This window comes from Equus quagga, chromosome 19 (assembly GCF_021613505.1).
Source record: "Equus quagga isolate Etosha38 chromosome 19, UCLA_HA_Equagga_1.0, whole genome shotgun sequence".
Taxonomy (NCBI): Eukaryota; Metazoa; Chordata; class Mammalia; order Perissodactyla; family Equidae; genus Equus; species Equus quagga.
In genome coordinates this window covers 14,820,433-14,840,540 of record NC_060285.1, presented here as the reverse complement: position 1 = coordinate 14,840,540, position 20,108 = coordinate 14,820,433, and the positions used below count along the sequence as shown (strand labels likewise).

The 20,108-nt window shown below is 47.7% G+C and overlaps 1 protein-coding gene across 10 annotated transcripts in view; it reads right to left on the bottom strand.

The window, feature by feature from the left end:
* Positions 1-293: 293 nt before the first annotated feature.
* Positions 294-20,108, bottom strand: part of LARGE1 (LARGE xylosyl- and glucuronyltransferase 1) — a 534,909-nt gene continuing 515,094 nt past the window's right edge. For 9 of the 10 annotated variants that reach the window (XM_046646633.1, XM_046646628.1, XM_046646630.1 and 6 more), the window contains 3 exons: positions 9,663-9,809; positions 4,241-4,436; positions 294-1,897 (listed from right to left, as the gene is read on the bottom strand). In XM_046646633.1, coding sequence (XP_046502589.1) covers positions 1,700-1,897; positions 4,241-4,436; positions 9,663-9,809 — 541 coding nt within the window. In that variant the 3' untranslated portion in view covers positions 294-1,699. The remainder of the gene's footprint in view (positions 1,898-4,240; positions 4,437-9,662; positions 9,810-20,108) is intronic. The other variant, XM_046646634.1, reaches the window with a different exon arrangement.

Here is a 20,108-nt window from a genome sequence, read left to right as displayed (position 1 = left end):
ATATCCGCTTGAGACATACCATATTGAGGGGGTCTCATAAACCAGATTGTTGCAGGGTTTCAGATGACCACCAGGACAAAGGGTGGGGGTGTTCACATTACTGTGGATTGCCCTGGTTCACCTTGCTGGCTCACATCTGGTATATAAAACATCTGGCTTCGACGTTGAGACAGAAGCTAAATGGAAAATGTGAAAACGCTTCGAGGGTTAGAGAATAAAGGGAGATCTAACCTCAGGCAAGGAGGAAAAGAAGATCAAAGTTCAAATGATGAGAAAAAGAAAACAAGGGAACAGAAAGTGTAAAGTTGTCGTTTATCGATTTCGCTTTCTACACTGAAGTGTGTCTCGGTAGCTTCTTACAAGAGTGGGAGGGGGAGTGGGAAGAAACAGTCTGTACTTTCTTTACTGAATGCAACGTTCGCTGGTCACATTGCAGCTCCGAACAAACAGCCCGGCAGAGACTAGGGCACTGACTCTTGTTCTCATCAATGTAAACACGACATTAATATTGAAGATTCAAGAAAATGGGTAAAAAGTCCAGTGTCTCCTCAATCTGTGAAACGGTGAAGGTGCTCGCCTACCCTTGGACACATTCCAAAGGGCGCGTGAGGCCCTGACCTCGTCCCAGCTGCAGTGAAATGGGCGTGAACACAGAGGAACCCAACACGTTCTTCTGGAAAGTCCCCGAACGGACATGTGAATCTTCAGAACTGGGCTCGCAAGAAACATTAAAGTTCTTCTAAAGGCCTGAGAGGTTCGTACCTTTCGTCTGCACAGAAAGAGTCCCTTCAAAGCCCTTGCTCCATGAATCAGTCACTGCCAATAGAAAATGTAACTGGTTGTAAAGCAGTCGATCTTTGTATTTCTGCAGCCCCCATCGTAGCCCCTAGATTCTGGAGAGTAGGGAACCCAAGGTCATGGGGGCCTCAGCGATAATCCTGAAGGAAGCTGCCCATGTTGAGATATTGGCTGAAGACTCTGGTCCTTCCTGCTGGACCACTGCTCATAAAGGGATGTTGGTTGTGGAGCTGATTTCCCCTAAAAGATCAGATTTTCTAGTTTGGATTCCCAGACCAAAAACAAACACAAATTAAATCCCCCAACACAAAAATAAATCAAAACAAAACAAGAATGATCTTGAGGATAAAGAACCAACCAATTCCACCTCTAGGTTGCGCCAGGTACAACGTCCCCATTGGGTTTTTCCAAATGGTTGGTTCTGATCATTGGTTTGCCCTCCCCATGGATACCCAGCTAGATTGCAGGGCAAAGCAGACAGTTGCTTCTGACTGAAGAGGGATTTTTGCTTTTACTCCCTGGGATGGCTAGCCCCCAGTACCCTGACTTCCCTTTCTTAAAAAGCAACAAGAACATCCTGAAGCCTTGCTTAGTTATGTGGCTCTGTGCTGGGCCAACCCCGTTGCTCCCTCTCACCCCTCCAAGAACGTCCCATTCTTGAAGAGACTGTGTAGAGGAAGGATTTTTCCACCTTCTGGGAATGCCAGGTCATGGAGCAGAGAAGGGCTGGCTGGATCCTTGTCCCAGATCTCTGTAGTGAGGGCAGCTTCGTTGGGCCAAAGAAACAGATAAAAACAAACCAAACAAGCAGTGCTCAATTTTGAGTTTGAAGGCTGGGCCCCAAACAGCAAGTGGCTCTCCCCCTGTAGAATGTCTCTCCCTGGTGGCGGGCTTCCTGGTGCTAGCTGTTGTTCTCGGCCGTGAGATATTTGAGGGCGGCAAAGCCGTAGCGGCGGGACATGTCCTGCTGAAACTCTTCCTTCAGGGTTTTGAGACAGATGCGGTATTGCTTGTTGGACCGGAACTTGGTGATGTCGAAGCTGGGGGCATGAGGCATGTGGATCATGTAGGCATTGGGTAGCACGATGAATTCATATTCCTGGAAGAAGACGAGAGCAGCGTAAGCATGTGCAAGAAGCTTCAGTCATGTAGGATGAATGCCCAAGTGGATGATCGAATGACTAAGTGAATGAATGAAGTGGGGAATGACACCAACAAGCAGGGCAGCACCATGGAGAGCACAACCATGTTGGAGCGGGGAGAGTTCAGGGCTGTTTCCATGACCTTGGACTTCTCTGAGCTTTTGTCTTCTCACCTATAGTGAAAGTAATAATACCTCCCTTGAAAGATGACCAATAATGTATGAATAGTGCTGGGCAGGGCTCATGGCCCATGACGGTTCTTGATAAATGTGAGCACACACCCATGTGGTTGCTCTAGAATGATGCAAGCTGTGAGAGAATCTTTCGCTCAATTAAATGACATCTGTTTATGTGATTGCGCATTGATCAGATGTGACAGCCTCAACAGATTAGTACAAGAAGAGGGGACAAAAAAGAAGTAAAGGAAAAAAAGGTTCCACTGGACTGGAGCTCATTGAGAACAAAATCCTCAGTAAAAGTCACGGTGTCATATGGTACCCTCCACTTGGCAGAATATAGATGAAAAGTCAGACCAAAAATAAAAGGCCTCTGAATAGCCAAAGCAGGCGACACAAATTTAGGACATGTAACTCAAAGGAGAACCCAGCACATCTCCACCCAGAATCTATGTGCTCTGATTTTGGACATGATGTCTGATAAACTTGGGTCATCAGTTTCCCGGCCCAGAGCAGATCAGAACAAGCTCAGAAAGGGAACATCAGGACGGGGAAAGGCAGCTGTTACAGATGGAGGAATACTGACAGCAGCCAGAAATGACAGCTGATGGGGAGGAAGGAGTGAGAAAAACCACAGCAAGGAAATACAGCAACTCCCAGAGCTTAGCTGTCTGGGACATTTCGTGTGGGGACAGAGAACCCTATCAACCCCACCAGCCCCTGCAGGTGTGGCTGGATTACCTGTCAGGTGTGTACTCATTATTTCTTTAATCACTGGAAAGGGTAAAATTATGTTTGGCATGTGAATTGGCAAAGAAAGGAAAATATGCACTCAATTTTCAAGAGTTCTGTCAAAATTGCTGAAAACAAAGTTTAGGCCTCGGGGCTGGGAAATTAACTTTATTTGAACCAGTTCATGTCACCACATTGCTGGAAGCATGAATATTATGATATTTCTTTTCTTTCAACCAGAAGCTGAGGCAGACGAAACATTTCTGTCTGTGAGCAGCACTGAACCACCTCCAAGTATTATTGAAAAAACAGATAATAAAGGTCATGCTTTCTATTGTTAAATATGGACACTATTCTATGACCTTCTACCTATATCAGTGGTTCGCAACCCTGGGTATTTATTAAAATCACCTTGGACTGCTCTCAAACACAGTGAAACTGTTGGAAATTTCTCCAGGTGATTCTCAGGGCAGCCAGCACTGAGGATCCAACCTTGCTTTTCCTGAATTTGGGGTGCTCTTGTCAGGAAATATATACACTGTGCTCCATGAGGAGGTGCCTGGGAGAAAAGCATACAAGAAGAAAAAAGGGTGGGGTGGAGGAGCGCGGGCATCCTCCTCCTAATTTAACCAGAGAGGTTTGCTTTTGGCTTTTTAACATAGTGGTTGACAAACTATGGCATGTCTGGCCACTGCATGCTTTTGTAAATCGAGTTTTATTGGAACATAGCGACACAAATTTGTTTAGATACTGTCTGTCATCGAACTATAATGGCAGAGTTGAGTAGTTGAAAAGGAGACTTGTAGGCCCCCCAAGAGCCCCCAAATTTATTATCTGGTCCTTTACAAAAAAAGTTGGCAGCCCCCTGGTTTAACCTATTAGAATTCTGCAGGAGATTCCTTTTGAAGTAGGTGTTCAGTGAGTATTAGTTGAATGAATGAAAGGGTTTCATGACTAAACACAGCCTAAAAATCATCAGTCTTTTAGCTGTAGTGTGGAATACTTAGCTGCACGCTTTGTGTCATTTACATGGAACTCCCAGGATGCCTTGTGTCAATTCTATGACTCACAGGCAAAGTGATGAATGGGCATTATTTGCTTGTCTTCATCACTGGGTTGAGTCAGGATGAGGGAGTGACACGGTTTGTCACTAGGTCCTGGCCAGGAACCCAACTCTCATCCAAGGGTAGAAGAAAGAGGAATGGTTTGGGACTTAACAGCCCTGAAAATTAGTACTGCCACATCCCCATTCTAGGTGTCTTACCACGTCTTGTACCCTCTCAGGTCTCTGCTTTCTTATCTCCAAGGTCCCCTTGCAGCTCTAAGACCTAGGCCTCTCCTCCCTCCCTGTTAGCCCGCAGCACCAGGTCCATGATGTCCCATTCTTCTCACCTGCGCATCCAGTTCCATGATATGAGCCACCTTATTCCAGCCAAAGCCCACAAACCTCCGGTCGTACTCAGGGCAGTCCCGTCTGACGACAACGTATGGCTCAAAATCAGCCTCCCACTCAACCCGGTAAGGCGTGGTGGCGGTCCGCCACTTGGCAAAGTTTGTGGGTGCATGGCCTTTCGTCCAGACATGGTACCTGGGACACATGGAGAAAAGCCATTGGGTGGAGAGAAGGAAGCTGAGCTTTTCAAACGCTGCTGATTTGGAGGCAGAAGAGTTATATGCTGATAAAGTCCTTGTTGTGGGTTGCGTTGTGTCCCCCAAAAAGATATGTTCGAAGTCCTGATCACCAGTATTTGTGAATGTGATCTATTTGGAAAGAGGGTGTTTGCAAATGTAAACATGATGAGGTCATAGTGGATTAGGGTGGGCTCTAATCCAAAGACTGGTGTCCTTATAACAAGAGGGAAATTTGGATACAGAGACACACAGGGAGAATGCCACGTGAAGACAGAGGCAGAAATTGAAGTGATGGGTACACAAGCCAAGGAATGCTCAGGATTGCCAGTAATCACCAGAAGCTAGAAAGAGGCAAGGAAGGAGTCTTCCTTAGAGCCTTTGGAGGAAGCAAGGGCTGCCAACACCTTGATTTTGGACTTCTGGCCTCCAGAACTGCGAGAGACTAAATTTCCGTTGTTTTAAGCAACTAGTTTGTAGTATTTTGTTATGGTAGCCCTAAGAAACAAATGAGTCCGTTATCTCCATCTTTCACTAACAAGGAGACTCCCACTATGAAAGGGTAAGTGAACTTCTGGAGTGCTCTGTGTCATTTATATGGAAGTAACTGCAGGTTAGTCTGTATCAGAGCTATTCCTACCAGAGACTGCTGTGGAAGGCAGAAGTCTAAACTGACCCTGAATGACCCTGCCTTTGCTAATGTCTCTGCCTTGAGGCAGAACCTGTGAATACAACACCACTCCTGTAATTATCTTACATTATATGGGGAAAAGGATTTTTGTAAATGTAATTAAGGTTACTAATCAGCTGACTTCGGGTTATTTAAAAGGGAGACTATTGGGGTGGGCCTGACCTACTCATGTGAACCTTTAGATCTGGGTCTGGAAGAAAGCAAAGAGCCATGTGTGAGCTGCCTATGGGGACCACCTGGCAAAGAACCAGCAGGAAAACGGAGACCTCGGTCCTCCAATCACAAGGAAAGGAATTCTGCCGAGAGACAGTGAGCCTGGAGGAGGACCACATGCTCTGGAAGAGAACTGCAGTCTTGCCCACACCTTGATTTCAGCCCATGAGACCCTGAGCAGAGAATCCAGCCATTCTGTGCCTGGACCTCTGACCCTCAGAGACTGCGAGATAATTTGTATTGTTCTGAGCTTCTAAATCTGTGGTAATTTGTTATACAGCAATAGAAAATGAATACAACCATAAAAGAACAATGATAATAAGCTAATATTTATTAAGTACTCACTATATACTGGTTATATTGCAAATCCTATACCTATAGTTTTAAATTCTTATAATTTACCCAACATCAAGTTACAAATAGTAAGAGGTGGAGCTGGGATTCAAACTTAAGCAGCCTGGCTCAAGGGCCAGGACACTTAACCGCTATGCTGGGTTACCTCTTTTGTATGTTGCTGTCACGCACACTCTCTGGCCTATATATATAGAGCAACTAGTCAATGATGTACAATAGCAACTTGTACACTAAGTCGAATAAATGAACGAATGAATGAGTATCTAAAAACTGGAGAGGCACCTAAGACAGAAGCCAGTTAGAGGGGCAGGAGCATGCCTCTGGAAGCTACAAAGAGATGGCAGGATGCTGGGAGTCTATTGAAGCAGCAGATAGGACTCAAGAGAAATGGGTTAGGGGAAAAGAACATTCTAGAAAGAAAAGCTTCATGAAATGAAAGCAAGATAGAAGAAGGATGGGAACCCAATAATTTAGCTGTCGGGGGAAAGGAGCTTGGAGTCCTTGGTTCCACCTCCACCTCAGGGAGGGCTCTCTAAACAGGGGAGGGTTTGAGTAGTGTCCAGTGTGGCTTGTGGAACCCTCTGGTTGGGGATGCGGCTGCTTCTTTATTTTGCTCCTTCACCACCGAGGCTGGACATCCCCGGGACCCTCAGGGAGCCGTCCAGTGTGGTTGAATGGGCACTTGCCCACTAGGTGACCTTTCAGTAGGCTGTGTGGTTGGGTGAGGTGGGCAGGCGGGGGGAAGGCAGGGACTTGAATTTCCGGCTCTACCAATTCAGCGACCTCCCCCAAAACCAATTTCACTTGAATGGAAGAAAAATGAAAGGTGGAGGAAGGCCACTGGAACGAGTGTGAGAAGGAGGGATGTTGCAAGATGTCGGGACTAATCCAAAAATCAGGCCGGAAGGAGTTGGTTTCCCATTTGTGAACTTGTGGAACAGGCAGTTTTGACATCTGACACCTTTGACAGCACTGGCCTAGCACAACTGACGGACGGCTGTGAATGTGTATTAGGTTCAAAGCACAGCACGCTGCAGCCACTGCCCCAGGGTTCAAACCCCGCCTCGGCCACTTAGGAGCTATGGAACTTGTACAACAAAGCATTTACACTGGGCTCTACTCTCCTCTTGTGTCCACTCGGGCAAAGAATACCATCTTCTTTAACTGCTGAGGAGCTTAAAAGAGAATGTTTGTAAACAGCTTGGCACAGTGCCGGCACACAGGAGGTTTCAATAACTGCTCCGTCCCTAACAGGCAGTGTGACAAGGTGGCTAAAAACACTGGTCCTGGTGCCAGGCTGTCTGAGTTTGAATTCTGTCACTCGATAGGTGCAGAGAAGTTACTCAACTCCTCTGTGCCTTTGCTTCCTTCTCTTGGTAAAACAGACAATAACAATACCTACTTCATGGATTTATGACAATTTATGCGGATTAATTCACAGAAAGTACTCAAGAGCAGTGTCCGATACATAATAAATCCTCAGAAAATGAAGATAGTCTCATTCTGTCCCTTTCTTTGCAATTTGTGGCAGTCTGTCAGTGACATCAATGTATCAATGCTCATCTTATTTGTCCTTCATCTTTAGAATCTAAACTCTCGGCCTACTATGATGTGAAAAAGAAGAAGAAAGAGAGGGGGACGGGGACAGCTGGGTCAGTTCTGTCCCCCTGGGTGGGGAGGCAGCATCCATTATTCAGCTCGGAAGACTGACAGCATGGCGAGTGGCGGGGAAGTTACAGTTGACCTGCCATTCAAATAAACCACAGCCTGAAAATGCCCCGAGGAACCTACTGTCCGACCAGGACGCACTGGACCCCAGAGCTTGCTCTCTGAGACCAGCAACACCAGGTAGCACCCAAAAAAATAGCGATGAGAGAGGTGTCCTGGGTGTATCCTATAGGATGCTACTTTGAAGAGATTTGGGGCACTTTGCTTTGAGCAGTGGCTCTCGAACTCCAGTGTGTATCAGAATCACTTGGAAAACTATTTTTTAACAGTCGGATCACTGGGTTCCACCTCCAGACTTCCCGACCCAGTAGGTCTGGATTGGGGCTGGAGACTCTGCCTTTCTTAACAAGTTCCCGGGGGATGCTGGTCCTGCTGGTCCGGGGACCTGCTGATCCGGAAGATTAGCAGCCGTGTGCATGATTGCCCTTTCCAGGTGCAGTGGGCAGCAGGTTTCAGCTGCTAGGAGGTTTAAGAGGTCATCATGTGGAGGGAAGGTGACAAAAGCAATTTCTTGGAGGGGACGTCTGGAATTTAATATTTGGCGCGGTAGCTTGTGAGCCTCTGGCCAGAGCAGCAATCATGGACACAGCAGGCCACACCCGGCTCTCAGGCCTTCACCTTGAAATGAGTTCTCAAATCATGTGGGGATGAAGATGGAAGGAAGGAGGCCTTGGAAATTTGCCAGGTGGTCAGCCGCCAGGCTCTGGCGTCTGTGGGAGAATCAGACTGAGGTTTGGTCTGAGAGTCTCAAGTTTTCCCTACTTCTTCAAACACTGAAAATTCAGTGTAGAAAATTCAGGACTTGATCAGCGGTCCACTGGTATTTTGGTTCAGAGCTCTGTGGTTCCTCAGACCTGGGCTGAAACCAGGCTCTGCCACGTACTGGCTGTGTGGCCTTAGGCAAGTTATTTAGCTTCTCAGAGCCTCAGTTCCTTTAACTGTAAAATGGGGCTAATAGCACCTGCCTCATGGATTTGCTGTGAGGATTAAATGAGTGGATTAAATGAGGCTGGCACACGTTAAGTACTCAATAAAAGGTAATTACTATTTCTTTCTGAAAAGAAAGAAGGATTGGTCTGTGGGGCTATTAACTCTTTCGGGTCACTTTCCAGAATTCCAGATAGCGGAAGAAGGCTGGAATTTGAGTGCTGGCTCCATCAGGGCCTCTCCACTCCTCTGTTTTTCAATCTGTATAAAATGTGAAAAGGGATATTCTCTGAATTGTTGAATGAATAACCTATCTCATAAAGTTATGTTCACAAAGTTTGAGAAAACCTTCTAGGAACTTATAGTAACTTGATAGTGGTACGAAAACCTCAGTTATTATTACAATCTTTTCAGTAAAATTCAGATTGCCTAGAAATGTAGATTGTTTAGCTCCAAGGAAGCGTGGGCCATTCTTACACTGTTTGAAATGGAAGGCTCTCTTTAAAATAGGAGCATATGGAAGCAATGGTGCCCTCTTCAGAATGTTCTGTCTAGAGACCCACAGGACTCCTGCTTCCCCAGGGGTGTGACACTTAATGCGGTGGCCCATCCCAGAAGACGGACCCCATTTGCACCTGGGCAGTTGGACAGACAGGGAGGGTAGCCCCTCTGGGTTGTTCCTGTAGGCCTCAGGGGCCTGAGAAATCAGGACAACGATGGGTTTGTTTGAAACAGTCACCTGGGCAATGGGAAAGTCAGCTTCCACATCTGCTGTGTGCAACCCTGAAGTCACCTTAATGACTTTGGTTGTCGAAGCCACGGCTGCCCATCCCAGGCCTGAGGACCTTGGAGAACAGACCGCTCACAAAAAAAGAAAAAGGGTAACAGCAGGGATGGTGCTAATAGGATGAAACCCACTTACCAAATGAATGAATGAACAAGCAAATGAAAGAGAGAATTCAGAGCAGGATATAGGGTCAGGAGCCTCAACTGAGTAAAGCACAAAAAGATGAAGCTGAACTCCCTACTCAGCATCCCGATCCTTCCATCTGGACATGTGACGTCTATCACCCATGCACAGAACAAGTACACGGCAGGTGAGAAGACAAAGAATATTCCAAACACATAGTTTGGGGCCAGTGGGGCTTTTTTTGGCCTTAAAATGGTCTGAAGCTAGCAACGAACTTCTGGGCCAAGAGCTTTGGCATCTGGCTTCCCAGGAGCGAGAAGGCCTCTGGCTGCCCCCAGGGGACAGCAGTGTGGGCTACTCACCTGAACGTGAAGAGAGTCCCCATGTCCAGCATGGACAGCAACTCCGCTTTTGACTTGGGGAACGAGAGCCGGTATCGCAGCGTCTCGAACGCGGGGACGATCATCGCCTTCTTGGTATTAGCGAGGTCGAGCTGGATGACAGACTTCCTGATAAGAAAGGGAAGGCAGAGAATGGGTCCCGTGATGCCAAGGAAAGACCTATCCCACATGAAGGCAGGGAGGTGGTTGGCACAGGGAGGTGGAGGAGAGAAAGCCCGAGTCGACTTCTCAGTTTAAAGATGGGGAAACCGAGGCCTGGGGAGGCCCAGCATCTTGCCCAATAACACTCAGGAGTCAAGTCAGAACTGCTGCCGCTGAACCAGAGGCAGAGTCTTCTTGGGGGAGTGAACGGAGGACAGGCCAGACAGGAGGGGCTGAGGGACCCTTCCTCCCTTTCACAGTGTGTGTGACTGTCAGAGGCAAGAGCAGAAGGCAGGTCTCCGAGGATTCACACGGAGTGGAGCCCAGCCTGTTGGGACCACCGGGCTGACCACACACTCTTACTGCATCGCTGGCCCCAGGGGAGCAGCTAGATCAAAGCTGACAAGCGAATCACCGACCTGGGCATTTTCTGGGTGAGGTGACTCGTCAACTCCATGACTCCTCCAGACCCCGAGCCTTTGAACTAGCCAGACCCGTCCATGCAGCCAGCACCCAGTACAGTGCATCACTCATATCCCACTTATGGGTGGAAAGTTCGCCATCCTCACTCCTTCCTGCCTTTGAGCCTGGCCTTCTGCTCCGCTCCTCTGAGACCCAGCTCCTACGATTCTGGATTTATCTACCTAGTCCCAGCTCTGTGGCTATCACTTGGAAAGCGAGAAAGGTCCAGAGAGGGCCATAGAGCATGAGGTTTGTCATGAACACAGACAGGATTTGAATCCTAGCTCTGTCACTTTATGAGTCTTGCCACCCTGGGTAAGTAATTTAGCTTCTCGCTACCTCACTTCCTCCTCCCTAAAATGAGGCAAGAATATCTCCCTCCTGGAGCTTCTGTGGACACTGAACAAGGTAATATGAACACTGCTTGGCACACCTGGCCCATGGCAGGCTTGTAGCAACAAATGGCCACTATAATATGGACTGCCAGTGCCATCATGATTCCCTGGCTTGATCTTCCGTGATCTCTTTTGGCCATGACCTTGGCACTTTGTTCTGGCTTCCTGCTCAGACCACTGACCCTTGGGTCTCTGCCAGCATGGACCATCTGCTTGTTCTCTCTAAAGGAGAGAAAGCAGGCTCCCTTGGGGTACTGTGAGGCATTGAAAGGCATTTTGTAAAATACTGGAAGAAGCAGCTCTCTGTAGCGATACAACTGCTTACTGCTGTATTATTAAAATCACTTCATTTAACAAAACTTTGAACCTGGGCATAAGCAGGGACTAAGGCTGGTCTGCAAAGAGTAGTCACGCTACCTGAAGTAACTGTGTCAGCCCAGGCCAGCATGGGCCACGAGCAGAGAGGCAGCTCAAGAAGGACGTCAGCAGGGTTTCGTATCAATGACTGATGAGGGGGAGTCCGGACCAGGTCAAAATAAGCACAGCCCTCAGAAACCACCCTTGATTAAGGGGTCTCACCAGTTCCCACTGGAGAGGAGGTGGGTGAGAGATGGACTGAGGTTCATTTTAGAATCTTCTGAATATACTCGTAGTTCACTCTTTATAATTATGCTCACGTCAACTATCTACCAAATGTTATATGGCCCTCATGTCACTATTTCAGGGGACATTCAAAAAGGATGACACCAAGATAGAATCCGGGCGAGCTATACTTAGCCAATTGGAGGACGGAGGTCTGAGTCAGCCTGCTCCGGCCTGCATTCCTCTCTCCTTTTGTCTCTCTGAACAATGACTTCACAGTTCTCAACACCCAAGATTCCCTCATCCGTGGCCAGGCATTCATATCAATCCTACATTAGACACAGAGCTGGGGCTCGTCACCTTTTCTCCAGGAAAAGTATTACCCTATCTATTGATTCTGGGTGTCGGGGATGGGACATATGGGTCTATAGAATATTTTTGGACCCACCAGATGGCCAAGCCCCTGGAACCACCGGGGAGGAGGGGAGGGAGGTGTCCCAGCATTGAGGGGGTGGTTGCTGTTCATTCACCCATCACTGAGCACCTACTGTGTGCCAGGGACCATGCTGGGCACTTGAAGACACAGAGTGAACAAAACAGCCGAATTCTCTCCCTGCTTGGCACTTACGTTCTTGTCTTAAATGTCTCAGGATGCTGAAGCCCAAGACTGCATTTGCAGCTAATTGTTTTAAGATATGAATGCTATGGAAATGGAGTGGGAGGCTAGGAGGGCTGAACTATGAAGAGAATGGGCCAAGTATACATACACACACACCCCCCACCTACAGAGATCTATAAATGTGGATGTCTCTATCTCTATAAGCCCTCACGGCCCCTGTACACAGTGGCAGCTCCCAGAGCTATACTATCCTACACGAAGCCCTGGCCAGGGCAGTGTGTTCCGGAGTAAACACTTGACTCAAGATGAGTAAATCAGTTTCTCACTCTTGGGCGTTTGAACAGAGATGCAGAGACTGGAATCCCAAGGGCTGACTTGCATTAATGTCAAGCAGCACTCGAGCGGCTTCTGAACTGCTGCTGCAGAGGGGCCCAGAGCGGTCTGGGTTAATTATGGTCTCAAGGATTGGTTTTCCAAAGCCTCCTCTGATTCCATAAGAAATGCCACTCAACTGTTTTCTTGTCTTGTTTTCCTTTGATTTCTTTTCATTTTAATTAAGCTGCCTACTGTTGGTTTCTGTTGCTTGCAACCAAATCACTCTGACCAAGATATTGAAAAAGGCTCAGAGTCAGCAGACCCGGGAAGCAGCACGCCTTAGAAAATGGAGTCCTAGAAAGCCTTCTTTCCCCACTGCATAGAGACCGTCAGATTCAGGAGTTCTTTCTGCAAACTCCCTTTAATCTCACAGACACACACACTGCCAGGAACATGGATTAGTCACTAGATAGGTCTATTTCAGACTCAGTTCAAGGAGATTTCCATACTGGTCTCATTATGAAGTTGTTCAGCAATAAAGTGGCTTCAGGGTACTAACTCTGAGTGCATCTCCTCATTGAGGTGGCCGTGGAAGCCGGGGCCCTTGTGTACTGTGTCATGTGAGTACACCCCACCCCCCCAGGGGCTTGCCGACCACCTAGGGTTGCACAATTCACTGCCATCATTTATCTAGAGAATGAGTCCTGCAGGGGATGGAGTGTTTCAAAGGTAGAATCTTCTGGGAACAGAGGGGCAGTACGGTGAGATGAGAAGGCTGGACTGGGAGCCCAGGGACCTGAGTTCTGGAGCCAGCCCTGACAAGCTGAGTGATTGGGTCTCTTCATTCATTCCTCTTAGATGGCTAAATCTAGTGATTAAAACTGAAGATTTTGGAAGGCAGCTTGGTGTAGCAATCAGACAAACCTGTTTCTAGCTCTGACTCCACCACTCCTCCTGGACACATCACTTTCACCATTCTGAGTCTCAAGTTCATGTTCTTATGAAACATTCTGACAAGGAAAAGCACAAGTGCATGTGGAAGTGCTTGGTGCAATGCTTGGCACAGATTAAGCACTAGGTACCTGATGATTATGCCTGTGGTGGTTAATTTTATGTGTCAACTGGGCTAGGCTATGGTGCCCAGCTGTTTGGTCAAACACTCGTCTAGCTGTTGCTGTGAAGGTATTTTGTGAATACAATTAACATTCTGTGGATTTCAGACTTGACAGTCCTCACAATTCCTAAATAACTATCTATCTATCTATCCATCCATCCATCCTATTGCTTCTGTTTCCCTGAAGAACCCTGATTGATACACTATCCTTGCTTCCTGTTCAAGACTCCTTCAAAAATATTCACAAACCTACTACAACATTTTCAGACTGAGTAGCTCTTAAAAGAAGCCTCAGGTATCTACTGAAGGAATTCAGAACCTGCTAGTATAAGAAAAAGCACAGCAAATACAAGTGACCTGGAGCCAGCCAGCATTGGGCTCCAATCCTGCCTGCCACTCTCTCTTAAGACCTTGGGCACGATGCTCAATTCTCCTGGTCACAGGCTCCCCACCTGTAAAATGGAGATGACAATGCTCACCTCCTATCAATCAGGATTGCTGTGAGGACGAAATGAAACGATCCCCCCAGAGCCTGACACAGTGCCCAACTTACAATAACCAATTAACAAATGAGCCCCCTTCCCTTTCGGGCTCAGCTTATTGGTGGGCCTGTAGCAAGAGAACGGGTGAATGCGGAGGATTCAGAAAAGGCGATAGATTCTTACAAGCAGGAGAGATCTTTGGCTTGCTAGCGTGCTTGTCTATGAAAACAGAGTTTATTAGATTTCACTCTCCAGCCAGCTCTGAGTCCTTCTTTGTGTCAAAAACAATTAAGGTGTTCCAGACAGAGTAAATTCACCCCCTTCCAGCCTGGCGGAGCTGACCAGAGGGAAAACTGTGAGCCGGGCAGCGTCCATCTTTGAAGTCCCTGAGTGTCCTCTCCTGGGCATCTTCTTCCCTCAGCCTCTCAATTTGCTTAAGTACGCAAAGACTTCATAGCCTGTTTTGCTCCTACCTGGTAAAGCTGGTGAGCAGGGGAGACAAAGTGAGTGAGTAGCGAGGCTTCCTACGCCAACTGAAGGGAGGAGGTGGGCAGGGACTGTAGACTCTCACGGGGCTCAGTGTAAAGTCAAAGAAACAGCACAAAAGGGGAGACTGTTAGGTAGATGGGCTCCCTGGTGTTTAAAATTACCAAACCCCAAGACGGATCCTGGCAGTTGACTGTGCATGTGCGCACACACCCCCTCTCCCTCCCCCTTCTTTTTAACCCTATCCCTCACCCTAGAGGCAAGTCTCTGTCACCAGGGAAACAGCCCAGGTGCCTGGCATGAAGAGCTTATGGGAAAGTATCTCAGAGAAATAAGGAAGAAGGACGTACTGCATGGCTCTTACGACTTCCCCTCATCAGTGGTGAAGACAAGGGCCCTGGGGCCGGGCTGCTGAGGCTCACATCCTGGCTGATTACCTAACCTCTTTGTTCCACAGTTTCTGTATCTGTGAAGATGGGGATGGTGACGACAGCATGAACCTCAGAGGGTGTTTGTGAGGATGCAGTGAGTTCCCATATGTAAAGTGCTTAAACTGCCTGGCAGAGAATAAGCACTCCATGCATGGTGGCCATCAATAGGATTGCCTGCCCACCTTCTCGTGTCGGTTTGACTGCAGTCACAAAGGCTGGCATCAATACTGGCCTTTCCCCACTGTCCGAGGTCCAGCCAGAGCCGACTGAAGCACTTTATTCTTTCATTTGTTCATGTCCTCACTCATTCCACCCTGTGCCAGGCATTGTGTAAGCACTTGGGATCCATCAGTGAATAGAACAGGCAGAAATTCCTGTTCTCATGGAGCTGACATTTTAGTGGGGGTGGGGGGAGAGAGACAATAAGAACAGTGAGTGAATTGTATAGTATGTTAGAAAGTGAGAATTGCTGTGAGAGAGAATGGAGCTGGCTAAGGGGCGGTAGGAAGGCGAGAGGTGGGGAATGGGTTGCAATTTTAAACACGGTGGTCTAGACAGGCCCCATGGAGAAGGGATATTTAAGCAAATGCCTGGAGCAGGTGAGGGAGCCAGTCATGTGGTGATCTGGGGCAAAAAAAGGCCCTAATGACAAGAGCACAGCAAGGAACAGGGAGGGTACCTAGAAATGGGGGAGGGGGGGGGGGGGGGGGGGGCGCGGGGTGCTGCAGATCATACAGGGCCTTGCAGATCATTGAAGGTTGTGGTGGGCAACAGAAATCCCCCTCGCTCCCCACAAATATCCAAGCCCTAATTCCAGAAACCCGTGGGCATCTTACCTCATGTGGCAAAAGGGACTTTGCAGATGTGAGTAACTGGAGGATGTTGAGATAGGAAGCTTATCCTGGATTGTCTGGGTGGGTACAATGTAATCGTAAGGGTCCTTATAAGAGGGAAGCAGGAGGGTTAGTGTCAGAAGAGACAAGATGATGGAAGCAGAGGCTGGAGTGCTGCAGCTGTGAGTCAAAGAATGTGGATGGCCTCTAGGAGGCAAGAAAACAAATTCTGCCCTAGGGTCTCCAGAAAACGCACACCTGCCGACACCTTGATTTCAGCCCTGTAAGACCCTTCTCAGAGTCCTGCCCTTCAGAACTGAAAGATAGTACATTTGTGTCGTTTAAAGCCATCATGTTCGCGGTAATTTGTTACAGCAGCCACAGGAAACTAACACAGAGGTCTTGGGATGGTACTCTTAGTGAGATGAGGAGACACGGAGGAACTCTGAGCTAGGCAGTGAGATGATCTGTCTTTCACGTTAAAAGAATTCCTCTGGCTGCCGTGTTGATAGCAGACTGTAGTGTTGCACGGGCAGATGCTGGGAGGTCATTTGGGAGGCCCTTGAGGTAATACAGGTAAGATATCCTGGGTCAGCATAACAACAATGAAGGAGAGAAGAACTGGCCTGGTCCCGGAGCCAAGAGGATGTCCTCATCCACTGGATGTGGGGTATGAAAAAGCAGGAGCAAAGGATGACCCAAGGCTCTTGGTTTATATAATGGGAAGGCTGGAGTGGCCATCAACTGGGATGGAGGAGTACGCTTTTGGGGGAACATCAGAACTTAGGTTTTGAACAGTTCATTTGAGATGTTTATGAGAGAATTAAGTGAAGATGCTGAGGAGGCTGGTGGACATGTGAGTTCTGAAGTCAAGAGACAGGGCTAGCTGGAGATATTTGGGGCATGAGTGGCAGATATATTTAAAGTCACGAGACTGAACTATATCACCAAGGGAGCGAGGGTGGAACGAGAAGAGAAGTGGCTGGCAATGGGAACTACATGGAGGGATGATGAGGCTGAAAACCAACCTGAGACACTCATGTATTTCTATAAGCCAAGAGAAAAACAATGCGTCCCTAGGGGGGAGTTATCAGCAGTCAAATGCCGTGAGAAGTCAAGTAAGATGAGGAGTGCGGCTGACCACTGGATTTTGGCAATGTGGAGGTCACTGGGGCTTCTTCCTTGGTCACTGGCACCTAGAAGAGGACCTGAAGCACCAGCCAAGACCAGTTAATGGGGGGGTGTGAGGGCAATGGCCATTTAGAGGAGCATTCCCCTAGTTCTGCGGAAAGAAACTAAGTCAACATGAGGGCAGGTTGAACCGCCATGTCACCATGCTGGCCCCTCGTTTCCCATCCCGGATACATACTGGTGGCCAGACAGGGGCTGGCTACAGCGGCAGAACCAGGGATGTTTAGAGAGCCCAGGATAATCGACTGAGAAGTGGGAACCTTACATACCACAAAAACATACAACCTCGTGATAAGCACCTTTGTCATAAAAAACATTTGGTTTCATCTTCAGTGACTAGAGGTCTGGGAAAACTGACTCGCAAGCTTCAGAGGGGAGGAATTAAGTAAAACCCCATGACTAATACCCGACCCTTAACAATGAGCTAGGGGCTAGGAGAAGAGGCCCATGTTTTCCAATTAGACACATCTAGGGGTCCTACAAATGGTCACAACTTGCCTGAAAATGGGATTCGAAGCTCCCATCAAAGGATTAACTAACTCCCTTCTCTCTACTCCTGTGCATTGTACTCTACTCAGAATTCCCTGAAACAAAATTCTTCCTCTTTCACTTGGTGTAGATTAGGTATTGCCCACCCAAGCTGGTGTCGTCTTCACAGAACAAAATTTAAAAAAACCATCTACCTCTGATGTAAAGAAAAATGAGGAAGCCCAGTTGAGTTCAAACAGGAAGAAGTGGTTCTGGAATTATCTCCTGTTTAGATCTGCCTATATTGGGCGGGAGGGGGCAAACTCAGACAGCTGCGGGGCCAGGGCACGCAGGATGATCAATGGCAGTGGACACCAGACTTCAGTGTTGGAGAGACAAAAGGGAGAAAAGGGCAGAGGATGGGACGACCCGGGAGTCCATGCCCGGCATCTTTATGCTCTTCATGTCCAGCTGCGTGGCTGCCATATGGGATCGTGGAATCAATGCGGCCAGGTATTCTGATGTTTCAAGAGAAGCCAACTAAAATTATTTCCAACAGATGTAAGGGCTGGATACCTCTCAGGGGATGGCAGTTTGAAAGGAGGCTGAAGAGTGAGAAAAAGAGCATGATCTTTTACATCAGATGATGTAAATGCTATCTTAACTCCATCACTTCACTAATTGTCTAATCATGGGCAATTTTCTTAACTCTCTCGGCTTTTGTTTCCTTATCTGGATAATAATAAATACTTCATGGACTTGGTTATTAAGAGAACTAATATATTCATTAATTGATGAATATTTATGAAGCCAGACATAGATATTGGGTACAGAGCTGAATGAACAGATAGAACCTTTGTCCTTACAGAGCTCAAAGTGTAGGGAGGGAGGAAGGCAGAGGTGTAGGCACTCTGGTGCCCCGTCATGAAGAGCTTCCCACCACTGTGTTCTGACTAAGAAGCAGGAGCTAGCCATTCAGGAGAGGGGTTCTAGGTATTTGCAAAGCTTTGGAACTAAGAAAGCACGTAGGATGGGAGAAATTAAATTTCTTAGAGCATGCCCGGTACATTGTACATGGTCAATACATGGTAACAAAAAGTGCTTTCGTGTATTCAGTAGCAAGCACTATGCATTACTTCTCCAATCACTGCAACCTACGACAAAGGTACTAGTGTTCCCAGTTTACCAATGAAGACATGAAAACTCGGAGAGGTTAACTAATTTGCCTCATAAACAGCTAATAGTTACTCTCATCAGATGATAATAATCATTATCTTCTTAATTAAGGCTGCACTAGCTTAGAAATAACCTGGAAAGATCAATAATTGCAGGATCTATTTGGGCCAAGTCTGTTAATATGGTGACTCTGCACTCCAGCAACGAGCTCCTTGCAGTTCACGGATCAAGGCAGCTGGTTGGGAGAGTGGCTAGGAACGGAATGGAGGGGGATGGCAGCAGGCTACTGTCTGTAGGCTTGTGCTCCTTAAATGGCACTCTCCTCCCCAGGGCAGAGCCTACCTCTTAGCAGCTAACTGGGGCAGAGGCCAGAACACAGGCGGTGTTTGGAGATGCAGAGACACGTGCACGGACCTCTTGGCTTACTGAGCTTCTGACACTGACGATTTCCTTTCTTTACAGCCCATGAGCTTCTCAAACTACCATAGTCTACCGGTTGACTCCTTGGATTTGGCCAAGGTCAGCAATGTCTCCAACACTGTCAATTTAACAGACTTCTCTATTCTCATCTTTCTTGACTCCTCTCTGCCTTTGGTGCTAACCACCACTCCCTCCGCTCTTAGCTTGAGAACACCATCCCCAGCTTCTGGAGGGCATCTTCCCACTCTCTCTGGTTTTGATCAGGGTCATTGCTTTGTGCATCAGCCCTCTTGATGCTGGTTACCATTTGGGTACCTCTTGTTGCCTCTGCTCCTTGAGTGGAAGTGGGGGATCCTCCATCTCTGCCCACGTGCGCTTCTGCTCCTGTAATAGAATTGGCTGAACTGATTTCTTTGTGGTGCTGCAGTGAACAGCTGAGGCCAATGCTGACAAGTGACAAACTGCTGGCAACCACAGGCCTCGGGCACTGGGGCTGCTGTCAGAAGGCCAGGAGAAAACAAGACTCGTCAGCTGTCAGAGCCCTGGATTTCTACAGCCCAGCTCCATAGCCTCAAATGTCAGAGATCCCACTGTTTAATCAAACCTGAGATGTAAGAAAGCCAAGCGGTTCTCGTACAAGTTCCCCGGGACTCACTCATATCAAAGATATATTAAGAGGGCATGGGAGGAGGGAAGGAAACTTGTGCCGGAGTGTACATCTGTTTCAGAAGCCCCCGAACAGCATCACTCCTCACTCTTCGTGCACAGCCAATGAGAGGATTTTGCCTCTGCACCTCCCTGGCCCACCTCTGCTGGCTTTGATGCGTTGCCCTTGATGACGGTCCTGCCTCTTCTTTGGGACTGGCTCATCCTGGGCTGCTTCACTCACTGGGGATGGTGGGTGATACTGGTGGTAATAACATGCAGATTGCTTGCTTATGAAACTATCAGCTCTGCTAGGCTTGACATCAGAGACGAGCCTTGTTCATGGTTCTGTTTCTAGCTCCAGCACCATGTCAGCCAAATAGTAGGCACTCAATAAATGCACAGGGAAAGAAGGAATCAATCTGTAATTGTCATATGTGGGAGAGAGGATGGTTCTATAAAGAAGGCCCTTTGTAAATGACAGAGAGCTGGGTTGAAATTGTAGTTCTGCAGCTTTAAATACATAGGACCTTTGGGCAAATTTATCTTGTGCATTTTAATCTTCTCACTTGTATAATGGGAATAAAAGCACTTATCATTGACTAGGTTGTCATAAAAAAGATAACATTTGTCAGGGGCTTAGCACA